The 23279-nt window shown below is 36.2% G+C and overlaps 1 protein-coding gene across 1 annotated transcript in view; it reads right to left on the reverse strand.

Moving 5' to 3' along the window:
* CSMD1 (CUB and Sushi multiple domains 1) overlaps positions 1–23279 on the reverse strand; it is a 2044058-nt gene that overhangs the window by 1458223 nt on the left and 562556 nt on the right. The window contains exon 3 of the mRNA XM_030937494.1: positions 2522–2634. Coding sequence (XP_030793354.1) covers positions 2522–2634 — 113 coding nt within the window. The remainder of the gene's footprint in view (positions 1–2521; positions 2635–23279) is intronic.

Raw genomic sequence — 23279 nt, forward strand, 5'->3', positions numbered from 1 at the left:
TCATGTTTACATAGATCTTACATGTTCGGAAGATTTTTCTCCTTTCAAGACAATAAATTTCAATTAAAAATTTATGTAGCAGTCAGATAATACTACCAAAATTCCATGTTTTAAATAAAAAAAATGAATTTATTATAATATGAAAGCTCATTTTACATCTAAATCCAGTAAATCCAGTTGCCTTTATAGGTCTTGGTTTATATATCAGTATTTTATTCTATTATTTGACTCATACAAATTACTTGATGGGTCAAATAACAGAATCCTTGGGCAGTCTCTTCAAAATAAGAACTAATGAGAACTAATGAGAAAGGAGGAAATCTCAGATATCAGAAAGAGAATTTTGTGATTCTAAAGCAACTTGAGATATTTTTCTAATCATTATCATTGATTCTGCTTATATACATGTAGGAATAGGTGTATTTGCTTATTTCATGCACTTTTAATAAATTCTCACTTTTTCCCATGACATTGCCTTGGTAAGTTACAGTTGTCTAAAGTTTATGGGTAAAGTATTTGGTATTTGCAATAAAAATTGCTATAAAAGCTCTCCTCTAGATTATCTTATCTTTACTCTTTTACTTCAGACTATAATTGATAATTTTTCTCCAATAATACACACTCATTTTTGCAGGAGACCTTGAAGCTAACTGATAAATAGTTTTAAACACACAGATACTAAATACTGGATACAATTTCGGTTTAGCCAACAAAGCACCTTTTTAACAGGTTTTTTTTTTCTTTTAAAACATAGGTTTGGCTTTACTTGTAAACATCAGACTATAATATCACCATTTCAAATCGAAATACCACAAAAACATTTTCTACATAGCCACATTAAAAAATAAATACAGGTAACTTATGACCCTATTCCATTTTCTAGAAAGTTTTCCAGGTGTTCTTTTGGAGTAACACAAATATTTTTCCAACATAGACGATCTTGCCCTATCTTCTTTATTATACCATCATGACCACCAGTTAAGCCAACAATAGCCCAGAAATATTTGATAGAACTATTCATGTGGTAATTTCTCGAACAGCAACGGAGTTTTCACAACATTAATTTTGAGAAACTAGCAAGACTTCGTTTTCAACTATCAACTTTATCAGGAGCGGAGAAAAATTGCCAAGTTTTCTAAAATGTGGAAGCATTATCTATTTTGAAACAAATATTGTACATTAACTGGATAAAATATGCTTGGCATAGAGCAGGTATGGGTTGCTTTAGAGATGCTTTTTTAATGTTCTGCAAAAAATGAAATTATGTGAATTTAGCGTTTATATGCAGTGGTACATTGATATAATCAAGACTGAAAGCTAATAACATCCATTGATCTTAAAGCAGCCTATTGCTTTCCAACGATTAACTTATTCCTTGATAGTAATGTACTTAAAGGTGATAGACCCTTTCCAGCCACTGATGCTGGCTTATGCACAAATGCAGTGGCCTGAACGACGTTAGAGGCAGAATCTCCCACCATTCTCAGCATTATTCCACATGTAACTTTAAGTGAGAGGATGAGTCGGTCTATTCCTATGTCTCTACAAAGAGAACCTTCCACCATTTTCTGATAATTTCACTACAGCCAAACTCACTTGCACAAACCACATGTAGATTTTAACTTTCCACAAAATATGATTGTTCCCTAAAGGCAGAGTATTCCCAATAAGAGTATGTAATTTGTGACTTAGCAGAGAACGACATCCAAAGTAAACAGTGTGTGTTGCAAATAGGAATTGGTTTATACCTCTACCCACAAATTGCTTTTTAAGTTTGCAGACTCCAGAGTTTGTGTTACCGACAATAGCTCTTGCATTATACGTAAAAGACAATTTAAATTTCCATGCAAAACAGTACTAAAGTAGACACAAGTCAGCCTTTAAAGTATTAACCAGTTCAATTTCTTAAAACCTAATACTTGAAGTGATAATTTCCTTTTCCAAAGTTCTATCTTTGCCTTTTAAAAAAAATTCTGCCAAAAGCTATTTTAATAATGATAGCCATACCGCAAAGGCATCTCGGCACCAAATCCGAAGACATGAAAACAAATAAAATCTCTATGCCTTGCATGATCAAACAACAGTAAAAGCAAATTCTCTCTATTAAAAATTTCAGCTTTGACAACAAAAGCTCATTTAATGAAATTTCCTTTACTCAAGCACTATCAGTATAATTGTCCAACCAAAAATTTAATAAAGCTCTTCTGCATTAAAAATGAACTCTTTGCTGCATAAGAGGGCTATTCAGACTTCTCAAAACTTATTCACCACAAGTTAATAAAAAGAAAACCCAAACAAGAAAAGTTCCAGTGATAAGAAAAAAATTCTGAACATGTTTTAGGCTGGAAAGTTTGGCGATTATAACAGTGTTATCCAATGCCAATGTATTACACCGAAGCCAAATGTGTACACCATGAAACGACCTGTGACAATAGCGTAATTTTTCATTGTTAATCCAGAGTGGTATGTGTTAGATCATTTGGATAGTGAATGCATGTGCAAAACTCAATCGATCTCCTACCTTCATATAATGCTTTAAAACCTTGGGCACTCACAGCGAAGTCTGTCGTGAACCACAGAGTGAGGATAGATCCTGTACTCACTATAGACGAGGGCAGCTGAAATCCCGATAATCTAAATTAAAAAACAAACAAACAAAGACACGAAGAAAGTTAAAAGCATGAATTTATCAAAAAAGCTTATTTGATGAAGTCACTGAATAACTTTAACAGTGGTATATTCACTTGCAGTATGTGCATGTGTGGTCATGAAACAATCTCTGTTTCAGCTGGATTCCAAGCAGTGCTCTTAGAGAAAGTGAGTGAGATGATCCGGATGGCAAAGGCCCAGTGCAGCTGTCCAGAGGGCAAATCAATCCTGACACAGCTCTGTGATCCACAATGGGACTCCCAACGTAAGAACGCTAAAAATACCCACATTCTGGTAAGTACCTTATTTTTTTATGTCGTAAAATCCACAAATGCCTGTGCTGTGGAGGCTGGTCTGTCCTTTTTTACCCTCCTAGGAGCCTTCCTCCCTCCCTGTCTTTTGGTTTATCATCTTTCCTATCTGGTACAATTCACAGGGATCTTCACCAACTCTCAAATTGTATTCATTTTTGTAAACTGCAGTATCCACTGTCTGCTTTTTTTTTTTTTTAATTCAATCCCCTTAAAGACACTCATTTGTTCTTTTTATTTTTTCCCATTGGATGCCAATCCTAACCACTTCCAGATAGTCCGTTCACATGAAGTAAATGACTGATGAACAGAAAAAGAAACCACTGTCATACCAGCAGACACTGCTTTCTGGTTTATATGTTATTGAACACAATACAGAAGACAAGTCAGTGAAGCAAACATTGCTTTAAGAAAGAAAACAAAACAGTGAGTTTAAATTCTCCTGTGACTCTGTGACTGAAGACCAGCAAGATACAGAACTCATCAACCCTACACAACAGTATTTAATCAATATTTATAGAACACTTAATCCAACAAGAACAGAGTACGCACGTATTTCAAGTGCCCATAGAACATATACCAAGATAAACCATATTTGAGGCCATGAAAACAAACCTCAATACATTTAAAATAACCAAAATCATATAGCATCTATTCTCTGACCACACAGTGGAATCAAATTAGAAATCAATAAGATAAAAATGACAGAAAAATATATAATTACTTGGAAAATAAACAGTACACTTCTTTTTTTTTTTTTTTTTTTTTTTTTTTTTTTTTTTGAGACGGAGTCTCGCTCTGTTGCCCAGGCTGGAGTGCAGTGGCGCAATCTCGGCTCACTGCAAGCTCCATCTCCCGGGTTCCCGCCATTCTCCTGCCTCAGCCTCCCGAGTAGCTGGGACTACAGGCGCCCGCCACCACGCCCGGCTAGTTTTTTGTATTTTTAGTAGAGACGGGGTTTCACCGTGTTAGCCAGGATGGTCTCGATCTCCTGACCTCGTGATCCGCCCGTCTCGGCCTCCCAAAGTGCTGGGATTACAGGCTTGAGCCACCGCGCCCGGCCAACAGTACACTTCTAAATAATCCATGGATCAAAGAGGAAGTCTCAAGGAAAATAAAAATATAAACTGAATGAAAATATAAAATACAACATATTAAACTTTGTAAGACTCAGCTAAGTAGTGCTGAGAAGGTAATTAGTAGCACTAAAAACAGAACTTCGAAAAGAGAAAAACTCCCAAATCCCTAATCCAAATTCTCATTGAAAGAACTGTAAAAGGAAAAAAAAAAAAAAAAAAAAAAAAAAAAAATCAAACTAAAGGAAACACAAAGCAAAATAAATAAATAAGAAAAGTACAGAAATCAATAAAATTGGAAAAAAAAGAACAAATAATGAAAAAAAGAGCCAGTACTTCAGAAAAAAATCATTAAAATTGACAAAGACTGACTAAATAATTGGGAGTTTCAGAAGGCACAAGTAGTCATTGTTAGTCATTAAACATCAAATATTACTATGAACTCAGAAGACATCAAAAAAATAAAAAAGTTACTACAGAAACTAGACATGTAAAATTGGCAACTAAGAAAATATGGGTCACTAACTCAAAAAAAAACTATTACAACCAATGAAAAAATACATAATGTGAATTACCATATAGCTATTAAAACTTACCCCAAATAAATATACAGTTCCAAATGTTGCTACTGGGGAATTCTACCTTTAAATAATCAACACCATTGGTACACACTTTAAAGAATTAACACTAATTGTACACAGTCTCTTCCAGAAAGCATAAGTGGATGGAATGCTTTTCTAGTAATTTTGTGGCATTGACACTATCCTTTCCCTTATGGGCTGAATTACGCTCCTCCCACCAATTCATACATTGAAGCCCTAACCCACAACATAACTGTATTTGGAAACAGGGCTTTACAGAGGTAATTACAGTTAAATGATGTTGAAGAATTAGGACTCTGATCCCACAGGATTAGTGTTCGTTAAAAATAGGAAAAGAGAATACCTTTCTCCCTGGATACATACTGATAAAAGACCATGTGAGCACGGAGCAGGAAGGCTGCTGTCTACAAGTCAGGAAGAGAGCCCTCACCAGGAACTGACTATTCTGGACACTGATCTCAGACTTTCAGTCTCCAAAAGTGTGAAGGAGTAAAACTGTATTTCTTAGTCCCCGTAACTTATAGTATTTTGTTATGGTGGCCTAAGTAGACTAAGACACTCTGATATCAAAATCAGATAAACACAGATAAAAGAAAAATAAAACAGTATCTCTCATGCATATAGATGCAAAATTCCTTAACCAAATAAGAGAAAACAGAAGCAGTCAAGATAAGAATTATACACCATGATCAAATGGTGTTTTTTAGAAGAATATAAGAAAGGTCCAATCTTTGAAAATTAATCAATATAATCTGCAATATTAATGGGCTAACAAAGAAAAATCACAAGATCATAGTAATCCTTGTAGAAAAAAAAAATTGACAATAATAATCACTGAATCCTGAGAAAAGGTCTACACTAAAATATGACTGGAGGGAATCTTCTCCAAGTTGACAAAGAATATCGCCCCCCAAAAAAAAAAAAAAAAAAAAAAAAAAAAAAAAGCCTAAAGATAACATTTTGCTTAGTGGTGAAAGACTGCATGCTTCTCCATAAGACTGGGAACAAGTCAAGAAATATCTGCTTGAACAGTTGTATTCAATATTGTGCTGGAATATCCTACAAATATGATAATACAAGAAAAGAAAATAAATGCATACGGGTCAGAAAGGAATGAATAAATTTACCACTATTTGAAGATAGCATGATGACCTTTATAGAAAATGCCAAGGAATCTACAAGAAAACTTGTAAAGCTAATACTTGATATCATCACATGTGCAGGGCACAGAATGAACATACAAAAATCTATAGTATTTCTGCATACTAGCAATAAACACATTAACATCAAAATGTGAAATACATCAATCACAATAGCTCAAAAAAGGAAAAGTTTCTGTATAAATACAGTAAGATATGCCCAACAGTGTATACAGAAAAATACACAACACTAAGCAAAATATCAAAGAAATGCTAAATAAATGGAGAGGTATACCATGTTAACAGATTGGAAGACTCAATGTAAAGATATAGGTTATTTCCAAATTGATATACAGGTTTTACACAATTTACATCAAAATCCCAGCAAGAATTTTTGAAGATATAGCAAGATCTTTTTAAAAATGTGTATGAGAAGGCAAAAAAGAAAAAATAGAATAGCTCGAACAATTTTGTGAGAGAAGAATAAAGTAGGAAAAATAGTTTACCTGATTTCAAGACTTATTTTACATCTACAACAATTAAGACTATTTGGTATTGGCAGATTGACAAAGAAATAAACCCATAGCTCAATGGATCAGAACAAAGAACCCAGAAATAAACCTAAACAAGTATCTCCAACTTGTTTTCAACAGATTCAAAAGAACTGCATAGAATAAATCAACAAATTATGATTAAACAATTGGATTACAAATATAAATGTAAAATGTAAAGCAATTAGGCTCTTAGTAAAAAAAAATAGGGAAAGTCTTCTGAGTCTAGGGCTAGACAGAGTTTCTACACTTGACACCAAAATTACAATCCAGAAAAAAAAAAGTTAATAAATTGGATTTCATAAAAATTAAAAACTTTGCTCTGCAAAAGACCCTATTAAGAGGATAAAAGTGTATGCTGCAGACTGGGAGAACACATTTGCAAGCCAAATATCTGACAAAAGACAAGTATCTAGAATGTACAATTAACCTCAAGACTCAACAGCAAAAGACAATCTATTTAGAAAATACAGTCATGTGACCTAAAGGACATCCAGATGGCAAATAAGCACATGAATATTTTACTCTACATCAATAGACATTAGAGGAATGCAAATTAAGACCAGAGAGAAATACCATCCTGGGAGGTCACCATCCTTATGGAAAGCCTCTCCTACCAGGTAGAGGTGGTGAGGACAGAATCAACACAATGGAGAAGCTCAGAATGGCTGAAATAAAAATAAATAATGACAACATCACATGCTGGCTTGAATGTGGAGAAAACTGATTGCTCTTGTATTGCTGGTGGAAATAAAAAATGGTACCGCCATTTTCTGTAGAAAACAGAAAACTTCTGAAGTTTGACATTTCCTTTAAAAACGAAACATGCAACTGCCATCTGATCTAACAATTGCTCTACTTTGCAGTTGGCCCTAGAAATGCTCATGATTGGAAACAGTCCCTATCTTGACTGTAATACATCAATATTCGGTAGTGTAATTATTGTACAATTGTTCTTCTTTGGAGTTGCCCCAGAAATTCTCATGATAGGAAACAGTCCCTATCTTCACCATAATACATCAATATTCTGGTAGTGTAATTATTGTACCACAGTTTTGCAAGTGGCTTCCATTGGAGAAACTGGTATACAGTACACAAACTATTTTTGTTGTTGTTGGGCCCCTCAGGGTATTTTTATTAAAATGAGATTATAGGATACATTGTAAGAGCAGAGATTATACATCCTAAAAACAGTCTTTTACAAATATGATTATATTATTTTGGCATGCTTTTGACACCCATTTGTGAAACTGAAGTTAGTTACTTAAACTTATTTGATTTGAGAAATTTTACATTATCTCTGGGATTAAAAAAGATGACAAACGTTGAATTTAAAAAGCGTTGTGTTAATTCATCATTTAGTTCAAAGACTGTCATCTGGAGACTTTTTTTCAAGTTGAGAAGCCATTATCTATACACATACATAAACATTTTCTTCTATAACGTAAGTTTGATACGGTATGATAGTCTGATAGATTTAAATTTCCTTGGATTAGTTAATGTAGGCTTTCCTAGATAAAGATGCAAATATAATTTGTGTTGTAATCTACTTGAAATAACATGGATTTAGAAATTCTTCCTTTGATAGTGGGAAAACCCTGAAATATCACTTAATCAAAAAGTTACAAATTAGTAGATAACCCATTGCTCATATAGGAAAGGTAGGTTGGGGGTTTATATACAGTTTTAGTTCTCTGATTTGATTATTCTACAATGTATGCCTATATGAAAAGATCACATTGCACCCCCTAAATACAATTATTATTTTTCAATTAGAAATAAAGCCTAGAGAAATTCAGATTTACAGTGACTATTTCTAAATTTATCGGTGAAGTTTTCATGTATCAGATTTGTTTATATATCAGAAAGTATCTTTGGGGAGGTGCATGAAAATATTACCTTAATTAAAAAAGTAAAAAATATCACTATTTCATCAAAGATATGTAAAATAAATTTTTTAAAAATTAAACTTTGGCATTCCCAGAGTAGTGAACCTAGATAACTTAGAGCAGTAGCTTACAACTCTGTTGAAGTGATACTTTTTTTTTTTTTTTAACATGTGCATTACGTGCAGGTTTGTTACATATGTATACTTGTGCCATGTTGGTGTGCTGCACCCATCAACTCGTCAGCACCCATCAATTCATCATTTATATCATGTATAACTCCCAATGCAATCCCTTCCCCCTCCCCCCTCCCCATGATAGGCCCCAGTGTGTGATGTTCCCCTTCCTGAGTCCAAGTGTTCAGTTCCCACCTATGAGTGAGAACATGTGGTGTTTGGTTTTCTCTTCTTGTGATAGTTTGCTAAGAATGATGGTTTCCAGCTGCATCCATGTCCCTACAAAGGACGCAAACTCATCCTTTTTTATGGCTGCATAGTATTCCATGGTGTATATGTGCCACATTTTCTTAATCCAGTCTGTCACAGATGGACATTTGGGTTGATTCCAAGTCTTTGCTATTGTGAATCGTGCCGCAATAAACATACATGTGCATGTGTCTTTATAGCAGCATGATTTATAATCCTTTGGGTATATACCCAGTAGTGGGATGGCTGGGTCATATGGTACATCTAGTTCTAGATCCTTGAGGAATTGCCATACTGTTTTCCATAATGGTTGAACTAGTTTACAATCCCACCAACAGTGTAAAAGTGTTCCTATTTCTCCACATCCTCTCCAACACCTGTTGTATAATTACTTTTAACTACATGTGAATCTATAATGATCTCAATTAAATACATTGGAAAGTTTGAGACTGAGAGGTACTCAAGAACATATTAAGATGAAAATAATCTAGTAACCAAAATAATGCTATTTAATAACAAAACATTAAGTTCTAAAAGTAAGTGTAACAAAAACTATTGAGGATAATTTCATTTAGTAAATGCCCATCTTGAAGTTTTACATATCTATTCACATAAGTTTAGGTACAAAATAATGTGATAACACTTTAAATACAATTTCATGTCCCTTTTAATTATTAAGTTTTATAAAGAATTGTGATTATGAAGGGTTGTGGTCAAATGATATTAGTTCAGGAAGTAGGAATAAGATACTAAGGGATTTTTAAAACCAACCTCATAGGACTACTGTTTGGAGGTTTGGGGTAATTTAATATTTACATATGTAGGTAAAATATAGGCATGTGATCTGATTTCAAATAGCTGGAATGAAATGGATTCATTTATAGTTGTGTGCAAAAAAATGGAGTCCAACGTTAGTTGACAGGGATGTGGAAGGATGAGTGGATTCAATTGATCATAAAGAGCTTTCAAGAGCTAAATTTGTGATTAAATGTTAACGGTCATTTACTCCACACTGGCTGAGAGTGAGGAATCTTCTAAGGAGCTGGCAAGACTCACTCCTTGGTGGCTCACACATGTGCTCCTGAGGACACTGAAGTACTTCTCTGAGGATCCTTTCCATGAGGACCCTTGCAATACATTTTATTCCTGTCTGCCTCACTTTGAGGAATCCCCTGCTTCTTACAAGCAACTGACTTATTTTCAACAAATAGTAAATTATGAAGCAGGAATATTTTGAAGTAAAATGGAATATTTTGAAGTAAATCCCAACAATCCACACAGGTGTCCTGCAGTAGCGAGTCTTCCTTCTCTCATTCAGATTTGACGGTCCAGGGTAGTACGGGAATATCTTAGTATACATAAAGTTATTGATAAACTTTGAATATTTCAACAAAAACATGACATTTATGTTACAGCCCATCGTAATTTTTTAATGTTTTTTAAAACATTCAAGCATGCTAAAGTATCTTCATTTTAGAGAGCTAGACATAGCCCAAAATTAAAGACGTATACATTAAAACATTTTAAAATGTGTTTTCCAAATCTCCAAGGGAGTATGAAATTTTACTAAAGGACAGCTGTCCATAAATAAAAGGAATTATTTTGAAATGAAAAAAAACTTACTGCCTATGGATGTGACAGACAGACTGACATTAATTTCCAAATGGCATACACAGAGGTTGGGTAATCAGGAAATAGACTGCATTCTGTAAATTCAGAAGCCTTATATCTATAGTTATTGGACTAGTAGTTTTTCAGTAAAATAGCTCATTTTCTATCAGTTATTCCAAATTCTGTTGTAGAATTCATCCAAAATTAGTTGTAGGTATAAAAAGTTTTTTAAAAATTATATAGTATGTAGTATATAATTTTGAAAATCCTTTTTATGTATTTTATATATAGTATATATAGTAAACTTTTTATATACTATATATAGTATATAAAAAGTATAAAAGTATATATTATATATAGTATATAAAAAACTATAAACAAGTAAATAGTAAACCTTTTTCTATATAGTAAACTTATATATACTATAGTTTATATATGATACATAGCAAACATTTTATAAAGACTATAGTATTTTATACTGTATAGTACATTTACTATACTATAGTGTAGTATTTATACACAGTATGTATAGTATACTATATATTGTTTACTATATAATATAGTAATAGTAATATTTTTTTATTCATATTTTATATTTTATTATACAATATAGTAATATTTTATATTACTGTAAACTATATACTTTATTATACAATATAGTAATGTAGTAATATTTTGTATTACCATACAATAAAAATATGATTTTATTATATAATATAGTAATATAGCATATATTACATAATACATAGTATACTGTATTATGCACTATATTATAGCAGAATTTAGAAGTGGGAAGGTGTATTAGTACCAGACGTCAGGTGTTTCAGGTTTTCATTTTGTATAGAAAAGAAATTATGATTAGAAATATTTGGTCACTCAATAAGGTTTGCCTGGTCTAGGGATGGCGACAATTTGGACAGCAAGAAGTGATCAGTGATCATATCCCCGCAAGAACCGTTGTGGACAGAACAGCCCCAGAGAGCTTGGGAGATCTAAGAGCACAGGTGGCTGTGGCTCCTTGGAAGTCACCATCCTTGTGGAAAGCCTCTCCTACCACGTAGAGGTGGTGAGGACGGAATCGACACAATGGAGAAGTCCAGATGGATGTGCAGGGACCATCTAACAATTCCTGAGCCCAAGAGAGGCACACATGGTGCCCTGCATGGTCCTCAGTATAAGAGATCACTTGAGTTATGTGGCCTTGGTGAGCAGGTCTTGGTGCTGGTGACAAAATACCGGATGCAATGAGTTACATGTCAAATTGCATCAGGACACGGCAGAGGGTGATCTGGAACCAGGCACTTTCTCAACCCCCAGTACCTTGGGGTCATATAACTCTCTTGGACTTAGATACTAACCAGGGAAGATGGAATCAAGCAGGCAAGGTTCAGAAGAGACTGAATCAAATACATACACACACACACACACTCACATACACACAGTCAATCACATGAGTATATATACATTTTGCCAGACTAAAATTTCTGCCATCATTTGGAGAGAGACCCAAAGTAAAAATTATTGTAAACTCCATGTAATAATTAAATTATTTTTATACCTTTGACCTCAGAAAATAGTACCTATTTATTTTTCTGTTCTCTTCAGCATATCACTAATTGGAAACCATTAATAAAGTATATAAATCTCTCAATATAAACTTCAATTACAGATTTTTATCACAATGTATAACCCATACAAATATATGCATGTTTAAGCTATTGTATAATTCTTTTTCTTAAAACCTTGTTGAATTTTAAACTCAGGGATCGCTACTTAATATAATGTCTCTAGGGCACAGACTGCCCTTTATTTAAGGCACTTTAAAGTTAGAGTTTCAAATGTTTTTCTGACTCCTCGCTGTGACATTTGATTGGCCCAGTAGTAAAGATATTCCAACTAGCTACTGTACTTGAAGCTTTTCATTGCTACTGTTAAGACATTAAGGCTAAATGTCTTGTTTTTGTATCAGACAATGTCAAGAGTGAATGTGATCTGTCTCTGATGCCTGTTTTCCTCCTCTCCAAAGCACCCATCACATCTATTTGAGTCTGGCTTCACTTAAAAGAAAAAGCAAATCCATGTTCACTCGTACGGCATCCACTAAACCACATATTCTGAACACAAGACAACCAGGAGAGCATGAACCTGATACAAACAAAATCAGGACTGCTTGTAGCAAGACAGCTACCTCACATCTAAGGAGTCGCAACATCTTTATCATCTGATGCCTACTACAGATTAAAAGTAAGTCTAGGTAGCTTGTTATCTTCCTTGTAAGCAGTCGTTCAATAGGAATACCTAAAATGATTTGCTAGTGCAGTATGGAAATGGCTTTTCACATTAATTTCTTGAATTAAAAGTTTGCGTCCTTTGTAGGGACATGGATGCAGCTGGAAACCATCATTCTTAGCAAACTATCACAAGAACAGAAAACCAAACACCGCATGTTCTCACTCATAGGTGGGAACTGAACAATGAGATCACTTGGACTCGGGAAGGGGAACATCATGCACTGGGGCCTATCATGGGGAGGGGGGAGGAGGGAGGGCTTGCATTGGGGAGTTATACAAGATATAAATGATGAATTGATGGGTGCTGACAAGTTGATGGGTGCAGCACACCAACATGGCATAAGTATACATATGTAACAAACCTGCACGTTATGCACATGTACCCTAGAACTTAAAGTATAAAAAAAAAAAAAAAAAGTCTGCATGCCTGGCATATGTGTATATTTCTCTACATGACAGAGTAAGTATAGACACAGAAATATATAAACATGTATTTTCCAATAATAAACTTGCAACTTTCCTCATGACACTTTCAGTAATACTCGATGTGTTCGAGTTCCTTTAGGAAATACAAAAACTATAGAACTTTTAGGGCTTATTAAAATAATTGATAACGATATATTAATAATCCAGGATTCATTTAAAATTTGGTTATTTTATGTATTTTTTATTTATTTTTTTGAGATGGAGTCTAGCTCTGTCGCCCAGGCTAGAGTGCAGTGGCCTGATCTCGGCTCACTGCAACCTCCACCTACCAGGTTCAAGGATTCTCCTGCCTCAGCCTCCTGAGTAGCTGGGACTACATACACCACCACCACGCCCAGCTAATTTTTGTATTTTTAGTAGAGACGGGGTTTCATTCACCATTTGGCCAGGCTGGTATCAAACTCCTGACTTCAGGTGATCCACCTGCCTCATCCTCCCAAAGTGCTAGGAATACAGGCATGAGCCACTGCGCCCGGCCTTATTTTATGTATTTTTTAATGAGTTGTACATATTTACAGTGTACAACACAATGTCTCACTGTATCTGTACATCACAAAATGATTACCACTGGCAAGTTTTTTTTTTCTATGAAGACTGATACACACACACACACACACATATATAATTGGATAGAATTCGAAAAGGATCATGCCTGTCTTCACGAGTGGTTATATTTTAAAAACACGAGATTTCAATAGTCCTACCACTTCTTGTTGAAGAGAATACTCTAATTTCTTATAATTTTGGTTTCATTGCTCTTCAAGAGCTTTACATGTGTATATGTGTATATAGATATACACACATATTTTATAGACACACATCTACATATACAAAATATATTGGACAAAGAAAAAGCATTGTCCTTTCATACCAAAATGTTTTGTAAACAGTGGCTCGGTTTGGTTCTTCAGCAATTCCTTCTGTCATTAGGGAAACAGAGAGATTAGCTCATACAATTTGTAAAATTCAAGCTGGACCAGAAAATTGCAAAAGCGTAAGACTCATTACAGAAGGACTTGGTACATACTGATTTAGGAGGCAAAGAAAGTGAAAGTTTAGAGGCTAGACCAGAGAGAGGAACGAATGCACAGAGGAGGGCCCTTCATGCTGGGTACCCCAAGAGTTGGACCCCAATATCCCAAAGGAACAGGAGCTCCATGAGGGCAGAAGTGGGTCCCCTGTAACCCACAGCCGTATGCTGAGATTCTAGAATGCCTGGAGCATGGAAGTGCTCCAGCCATATTTGTTGAAATATCCCAGCAATCCCCTCCCAGCAGAGCCAGGATCTCATTGGCTCGGAAAGAACTCCACGCCCATTCAGTGAAGTTCTATGGAATGAGGGAATCCTCTCCTACGTTTTCGGCCAAGACTTGGGGATGGAATCAGTGGTCACCCATCAGGGAATGAAAAAGAGGAGAGGCCAAGGGGAGAATCCATTCGAAGCTGCGCTGGAAGATGAGGTCTCCTTAACTGCCCTCCCACTGAACGGAAATCGACTGCCTGGGTTTTCAGGATGAACCAGGAAGTATAAATGCAGAAACAAAAAATTCACGTTTAAATCTCAGAAGTGAGGTTTATAAATAAAGCTAACTGTGCGGATTCCACAAAGCAAATCTGTGTCAGAAGCTATCCTCTGTGTGCTTTCCTAAGCGAGGGGCCACTTTTATCTCAGGAGTTTGGCCCCAGGTTTCTCAGGCCATGAAGACCAGCTTGGAGAAGAAATTTTCTAAAATCACATCTTACGTTTCGGTGCTGAAAAAATAATACAATTAAACCACTGCATATTGCTTTAACTGATAGTTTTCCTTCCTAAGAGGCTTACATCATTAAAGGCTTATCAGTTTATTCAAATATATCATTGTTTACCTCATGGTTATGACATAGTCTACCTTCTCCCGGGACCCTGAGAGGAATTTCATCTGGTTATGGTGATTTAATCTACATGGTATATCATAGTTTGCACTAAATAGAAATTTCCTTCTAAGAAATTTCACTCTCTGCTAAACACTACCCTCTAATAAAAGTTCCTTTGGGGAAGAAAATAAATTTTCTCCAAATTGCATTCTACACAAGTTTGTCAAGAATTAATTCCACTGATCCTTTTTTTTTTTTTTTAATCAACGCACCAAATTATTTTCGGCAAGTTATTTTATAATTACAGTGTCTGTAATAGACTATTGGAAACAAAAATCTAAACAGATTTTGCCCCCAAGCATGAAATAGCATACACATGACGTATATTTAAGACAATAAAACCATTTATAAATGACATTAAAACAGTAACAGCGGTTTTCCTTTCAATTGTCATTGTCAATACTTTACCTCCAGTGTTTTCCCCTCCACTCTTATGCCTTCTGTGTGATCAGCACCGCCTTCTCCTGAATGAGGATCCATAAATTATCTCAAGAGTGCAAAATTCATTCGTAAAATTTTTATGTCAAGATGCTTTTCAATCTTTTCTCTCTCAGATATGCCACTTTTCTATGGAAAGACTTTGGATAAGACCTGTGCTTCTTCAGAATAACTCATTGAGTTTCCATTTTATTTTCTCCTCTGATCATTAGTATTAATATATTTAATCTTAAACAGACCACATGGCTGTGGAAAAAGAGGTAAGGCTCTGATTTGCTCATAGGCAAGGGAGGGGAGTAGGTAGCGACCCCTAGAGTTTATTCCAGGTCTGTTTTCACTATCTCAACATTAAAAAACATACTGAAATGGCTCGAAGATGTTAATATGCAAATTTATTTCATCATATCTCACAAAATATATTTTTACATTGCGATTTTCTTAATGGTGAACCTAAGTCTATAAAATCGAAACCCGTAGTTGGGAGGAATTCATTGCACTTAGAACAGTACGCATAAACTCAGATTGAAGTAGAAACAAGGTGAGAGAGTCAGCGAGCACACACAAGAGGAGGACAGAGAGAAGAAAGGAGAGAGACCCAGTAGAGACCGATTGCTACTCAATTACACTTTACAACACCTGGCCCTGATAATCCACACCAGCCCCAGCTCCATTTCAAAACTTTGCTCTGAAGCTATCACTTGTCTGGCAAAAAAAAAAAAAAAAAAAAAAAAAAAAAAAAAAAACAGAGGCTAACTAAAAAGGAGAAAAGATAGAGGAATGAAACAAAAGAATCCTAAATCCTGACAATAGAATTAAGACAATGGAATCAATTGTTGTAACAATTTTGAAACCAAACTTCTTCGGTAACCTGGCATGTATTAGAAATGTAGTAAATGCTTAATAAGTTGGTAACATACACATGCAAGAGCAGGTACTAGGAAATATGGGCCTGCTATTTTCTTGGTGGAATAAAATTTATCATATACACTAATAAAATATTTGAATATGTAACAATTGGGTAAATAGGAATTACTTCAAATAAACACAGTATTGTTTTAAAAGACACAGCAATAATCTACATTTATGCACTTCATTATATTTGTCGATGTATTCTCAAAAGGCCTGCAAACATGTGTAAAGAGCTTCAGTAGCGCTCACCGACTAAAAGAGAGAGACAGGATCAGAATACTGAAATATTGGCTATTGAGCTAAAAAAAAAGGTGATTATATAAAATAAATCCTTGCTAAAGCATACATGGATTACAAAAACATGATTGGCAATTATATTGGGAAGTTTGAAAAAGTAAAATCTGAAATTAAAAATTTTGTCAAATGGGTTATGAGAAAACAGTAAACTCACACAGGAACTTAACTGTTTTCCAGTTGTAGTGATTTGTCAGGCAAGAGCCCAGAGCCCAGGTGGCTTAAGTAACTTATTGAAAGGACTGCTTATAGAATCCTCTTTCCTGGCTATGAACTTAGTGATTATCCTACAGCAAGGCAGTTTTCACGTTGTGTAGATTTCCTAGATCCGGGGCTTGGTGAAAAGAAATGGACTAACGCAACAAAAACTCAAGCATCAGCTACTCCCCTGGAGTGTCTACTAACTGCTGGTCAATGCTCTGAGTGTGAAAAGCCATATTCTCATAACATCCATAAAATAAACCTTATGACTTAAAGACAGGCAGTAAAGCTCACTCCTTTTCCAGGGGAGGAAATGAAGCCTCAGAGATCCTTAATAACGTCCCTAGCACCATGCAGGTGGAGAGCACTAGAGGCAAGATTCAAACCCTGCTGTCTCTCTCCAGAGCCTGTGCTTTTAACTTGTGGAAGCCCACAGGAGATTTCAAACCAGGGCCATAGAGGAAAAAAAAAAAAATACATGAAGCCAAGCAGTAATTTCGGCTATTGATGAGAGACCAGCCAACACTTTAGATTTCTTTAGCACTTTGTTGGATACCAAGGGTCTCCAACGCCGAGCCACGGAATGGAGCTGCCCGTCGAGGGGTGAGCAGCAGAAGCCAGAGATGCTGTGTTGTTTTTACAGCTGCTCCCCATGGCTCACGTTACCATCTGAGCTCCACCTCCTGTCAGGTCAGTAGAGGCATTCGATTCACACAGGAGCATAAACACTGTTGTGAACTACCTATATGAGGGATCTAGGTTCCACACTCGTTATGACAATCCAATATCTGATGATCTGTCACTGTCTCCCATCACCCTCAGATGGGACTGACCAGTTGCAGAAAAACAAGCTCAGAGCTCCCACCGATTCTACATTATGGTGAATTGTGTAACCATTTAATTGTATATTACAATATAATAATAGAAATAAAGTGCATCATAAATGGTCTACATTTGAATGACCCCAAAACCACTTCCTCCCACCCCCTTGTCCATGGAAAAATTGTCTTCCACAAAACTGGCCCCTGGCACCAGAAAGGTTGGGGACTGCTGTTGTATACAACTCAAAATATTGTGGAAATGAAATCATTACATACGTTAACACTAAAAGAATCAACCTTTGAACCAGGAATAGGGGCACATTAAAGGCAATTCCCTGCGAGGTCAACGCACTGGCTGTCTGCAAGCCCAGCCAAATGGCTCCCTCATTCCCAGGGCAACCCCAGATCCCCCTGCCGGCAAGAACCACCTCTGTGGGAACAGACAAGTACTCCAACAGATATGAAAAGCGCCCTTAAAATGGGAAATGGCAAATTTGATAAAGCCAATTTTCTTTATGCTCAAATCTCCCCTTGTCTGAAAGAGCTAAAATGTTCCCATTTGCAGTCACGCACCTGTCATGTGAATATGTAAAATTCCCATCTTTTGATTGAAAAAGACCGTTTACTTCCCTAAACCTTTATGAATTTATAGATGGAGTTTACAATTTGCGTATATTTACCTCTGTCCTTTGCAAGATCATTTTAACGGATCTGGGAAAAAGGGAAAACAGACTGAAATGTAAAGCCCCATTTCTTTGAGAATCCTACGAAAGTCAGGATAGGAAAACAGCAAAAAAGGGGGAAACTTGTGGAATTTATTCACTGCAGGTTCCAGGTAGTGATTTTCTCTTCAGCCTCAGGATTAACAACTTCAATTCTTTTCAAAGTAAAGACAAGGAATTTTAAATATCTGGATCTAAGGGCTGGGCACTGTGATCCCAGCACTTTGGGAAGCTGAGAAGGGCAGATCACTTGAGGTCAGGAGTTTGAGACCAGCTTGGCCAACATGGTGAAAACCTGTCTCTACTAAAAACACAAAAATTATTCAGGCATGGTTGTGTGCACCTGTAATCCCAGCTAATCCTATAAGGTGTGGCTGTAAAAACTACTCAGGAGGCTGAAGCAGGAGAATTGCTTGAACCTTGGAAATGGAGGTTGCAGTAAGGTGAGATCGCACCATCGCACTCCAGCCTGGGCAACCGTGTAAGACCGTCTCTAACTAACTAACTGCATCTAAGAACACCAAATCTGAATGTCTGGCAACACAAGCCAGTTTTTGAACTCAGCCCTATGCCGTGTGACCCATACTATGAAGTCCCCACACTAACAGAAGGAAAGAAACAATAAAAAGAAAACCCAGTAAAATTGTGTGATGATGCACTTAAGAGTCAAACATTGACTAAAACAGAATAGAGGAGGAGGAAGCTCACGTTGTAGTCACTGAAGCCACTCCCAAATTTCCACCTAATTAAAGATGGACTAACAATTGGGAAGACGTATCGCTAACCTGATTTACTTGTCTTTTGATTGGATAGGAATGAAGAGTCACAAATGTTTTCATGCTCCTGACAGGGCTCAGCCGGTGATTTTGGGACTCAGTTCTTAGACTGAATGTCAAATATACACTTTCCTCACTCCAGACCCTGCGCCGCCCATCAAATCCTGCTTCACCAGGGCTCAGCCATCCCATAGCTGTCTCCTGGACAACTGTAGGAACGAACTACATCTTTTTCCTCAAGAAAATGCTGGGTTTTGTCATCACATGACTCTGCATGACAAAAAGTGACAACAGATGTTAAAACCAATTATTTCCTATAGAAAAATTGATACAATCTAATTCATATTTTTCACTTTTATCTACTCTTGGAGACATTTAAGAAGCCAATACTGTTGAATAAATGTCTAACATAGTTTCTATGTAATATACCAGCGTAATAGAAATATAAGCCATTACCAGTAGATGCTAGAAATAAGGTTAAACTATTTTAAAGTATCAGTAATATATTATTTTTATAAATGTAACAATTTCAATAGAGGATATAAATTGATACACAAGTACATCAGCCAATCTGATCTTTGGAAAAACAAACCTTAAAAAAAATGTATGTTTTATAAGTACCTTCTTAATCCATCTATGGTTCACAAATGGTTGTCCCATGGCCAAATCTGACACAGGTAAAATGCAGGATTATGGAGTTTTGAGGCCTTTTTAATTGTTAGGACAAAACTCAATTCCTGCAGGGTGGTATCCCTCCAAAGAAGTCACCATGCAGGCCTGGAGTGTGTCTAGTTTTGTTAAACTTATCACCGGTTTCCACAGAAAATCTTTGACAGCCCTGTTACGGTACGATTTGTCCAGGCGAACTGAACCCTTACTGCCTGCCTCCTTCAACATTCAAAACATTTTCCTAGAGCGGTCATGCTCCCTTCCGGAAATCATGGAATCTGCTCTTTAGGGCACACTTGTGAGGGGCGGAAGCTGGCCTACTGACTCCGTGGGGGATCGTGATTTCCTGTGAGGTCACCCCAGGTGTTACTGACAGGCAAGTGGAGGTGCCTGTGTGTGGGGCTGTGGCTGCCTGGAGAGCTGTCTTGGCCATGTGGCTACAATAAAAAGTACTACACCTTTGACAGCTAAATAAGACAATATAAGACAGATCGTGTCCCAAACACCTTCAGGGCAGAGTGTGCGACTCCACAGCTCATCACACGAGGGTGAGGACTGTATGACCCTGAGAGGACAGTGTGTGTCAAATGTAGATTCGATGGAAAATAATTAGAATTTTAACCAAAATCTACATTCTTAGCCTTTACATTCACACATCACCATCTACCTTTTTTTTTTTTTTCTGTCACAAACATATTGAATTAACTTCACATGCAGCAGCTTGTTAAAATATAAGATCCAATCAAGATCATTCACGGATCTTATAATTCCAAGTTTCAAGAATAAAACCAACATGTCCAAATGAGCTAAATATATTCTTCATTTCGGGATAAAAAATAGAAGTCATAGATCTTGAGAGAATTAGATTTCAGTGTCTCATCTTACAGACACTGGCTGTAGGCTTCTTATGCCTCATATTAACTTACTGTAGGACAAAATTATTCATATTTAAATAAAAATATTTGTAATATCCACCTTGCATTGTGGTTTTTTCATCTTGTTTTTGTCCCTATAAAACGATACTGTCAATCTTTCCTTCTTGCGGAGATTAATTGCCTGATTTATACTCCAAACATGTGCTGCTTGAGTCTATTTTAATTTTTGTGTGTACAGAGTACGTGTGTATATTTGTGGGGTACATGGCATGTTTTGATTCAGGCGTGCAATGCATAATAATCACGTCAGGGTGAGGAATCTCTCTCCTCTCATTTATTCTTTGAGTAACAAACAATCCAATTACACTGTAAGTTATTTTAAACTTCACAGTTGTTTACTATATCCACCTTGTTGTGCAATCAAATAGGTCTTATTCATTTTTCCATTATTTTAAATCCATTAACAATCCCCATCTCCTTCCCATACTCCTACTACCATACACAGCTTCTGATAACTATTATACTCCTTGTATCCATTAGTTTGTTTTGATTTTTAGATCCCACAAATAAGTGAGGTCATGTGATGTTTGTCTTTCAGTGCCTGCCTTATTACACTTAACAATGATCTCCAGTTCTAGCCATGTTGTTGCAAATGACTGAACCTCATACTTTCTATGGCTGAATAGTAGTACTCCATTGTGCTTAAGTACCACATTTTCTTTATCCATTCATATGCTGATGGACACTTAGGTTTCTTCCAAATCTTACCTATGGTGTGCAGTGCTGCAACTTTAATTTCTTGTTCAGCTTTCTAGGACTGTCCTGATTCTCTCTATCCCTGAGAATGAGACTCAGTGCTTTTTCCTCAAGGTAATTTAATGGGACATGCTATGGAAGAACCAATTATAGAAAAATGAATCCAAGAGTTGCTACCCAGAATAATTCTTTTAGGGGCATTTTATTTTAGGAATGACAAATCCAATCCAACAAAACAAAGCAAAAGTTTGCTGTCTCAACAAATCAAATCAATGGCTGACCAAGATATCAAACTGAAGAACTGTTTCTGAAATTAGGCAGTAGGGAAAATTAAACTTTCTTTTAAGTAACTGAAGTATGATTTAGTTTGAGAGAAAAAATCTAAGCTTGTTTTAAAAAGGAAATACATCTTAAGGTATTTCTAAATCCTTGTATGTGAATAGCGTAGTATAATCATGACTAGAAAAGTGAGCCACATTTTCTAGTCATGATTATCCATAAAATCAAACATTCACCAAAAGTAAATTACATGAAAAGTTTCCTCTCAAGATTTTTATGACATATCCACATATGTATTTTTCTAATTTGTTTCACATTTATATTACAGTTTCTGCAGATCTCTTGAGCAGGCTATCAGGGTAAAAAATGTTTTTATTTCATATTCTATCAGCCTCTGTTCACCCAGCCTTTCCGGATCCCAGAGTCACACAAAGGAGTTCTTACATTTTTACTTAATATTTATAAGACTTTTAGCATAGAGTAAGATTCTACTATCTTATATACTTGCTTAGACCATCCATGAGTTCCATATTTGTGGTGTGAAGAGAGAGATCTTTGAGTTCTGTCTCTATGGGACCATCATGGGCCATGATTGGTTGATGGGCTTGTCTGTAAAAACGGTGCAGGTCTGCCCCTCATTCACCTGCTTCCTTGGCATAGAATTCAAGCGACCTCACCTGAGAAGGTGGCTGTCAGGTTTGGACATTAACTTACTTAAACTGATTATCTAAGTGTTTTCCATATATTTTCTCATAAATGTTCACAGAAACCCAATGAAGTGATCTGTTCTGCATTTAAAAGGTGGCACGGAATAGTTCCAAGCCTCTTAGCTATTAAGGAACAGCCAATATTCACACTCAGCTTGTCTGGCTTCCAAATTCCTGCTCTTTCTAGTACACTCTGCTGACCAACATGGCACAAGTATACATATGTAACAAACCTGCACGTTATGCACATGTACCCTAGAACTTAAAGCATAATAAAAAAATGAAAAAAAAAAATAACTGAGTGTGGTTGTTGATTTCGATATTGCTGACTTCTTAAAAAATTCATAAACATTGAGACAGATCTGCAAGAAAGTCCCGAAATAATCTCAACCAAGCAGTCTTGTTTGTAGAGTGCCGTTCTTTAAGGTTTTAGAGACCTGGAGCTTTCCTAAGTGCTCACAGAGGTGGTGTCTGAGGCAGCACCACATCTCCAGTCCCTGGACTCTCCTGCATCATCCCTTTCTCACTGGAGCATGCAGCTTAATTATCAATATAGTTGAAGTTGGTGGATAAACTCCACCCATCCTTAGGATGCTGAATGTTAACTGCTGCAGATGGCAATGGACCAATGCTTCGGTTCCACAGCACCCAGCTTGGAAGGAAGATGCAGTGGGAAGTCCCACTCCGTTCACGTTTTACTTTCCATCTCTAAGCTAATTTGAGTTTGGGGAGCCCTGCAGAGTCACATTGTGCATAATCATGCTATTATTTTATACCAACATTATCCCATGGAGTAGTATTTACTTGGATGTCCTGGAGATAGAGCCACTTATGCAAATTCTTGTGGCCTTTATATTCAGTTGAGATTATCTACAGTTACCTGCAAATATT

The sequence above is a fragment of the Rhinopithecus roxellana genome, chromosome 9 (genome assembly GCF_007565055.1).
Source record: "Rhinopithecus roxellana isolate Shanxi Qingling chromosome 9, ASM756505v1, whole genome shotgun sequence".
Classification (NCBI taxonomy): Eukaryota; Metazoa; Chordata; class Mammalia; order Primates; family Cercopithecidae; genus Rhinopithecus; species Rhinopithecus roxellana.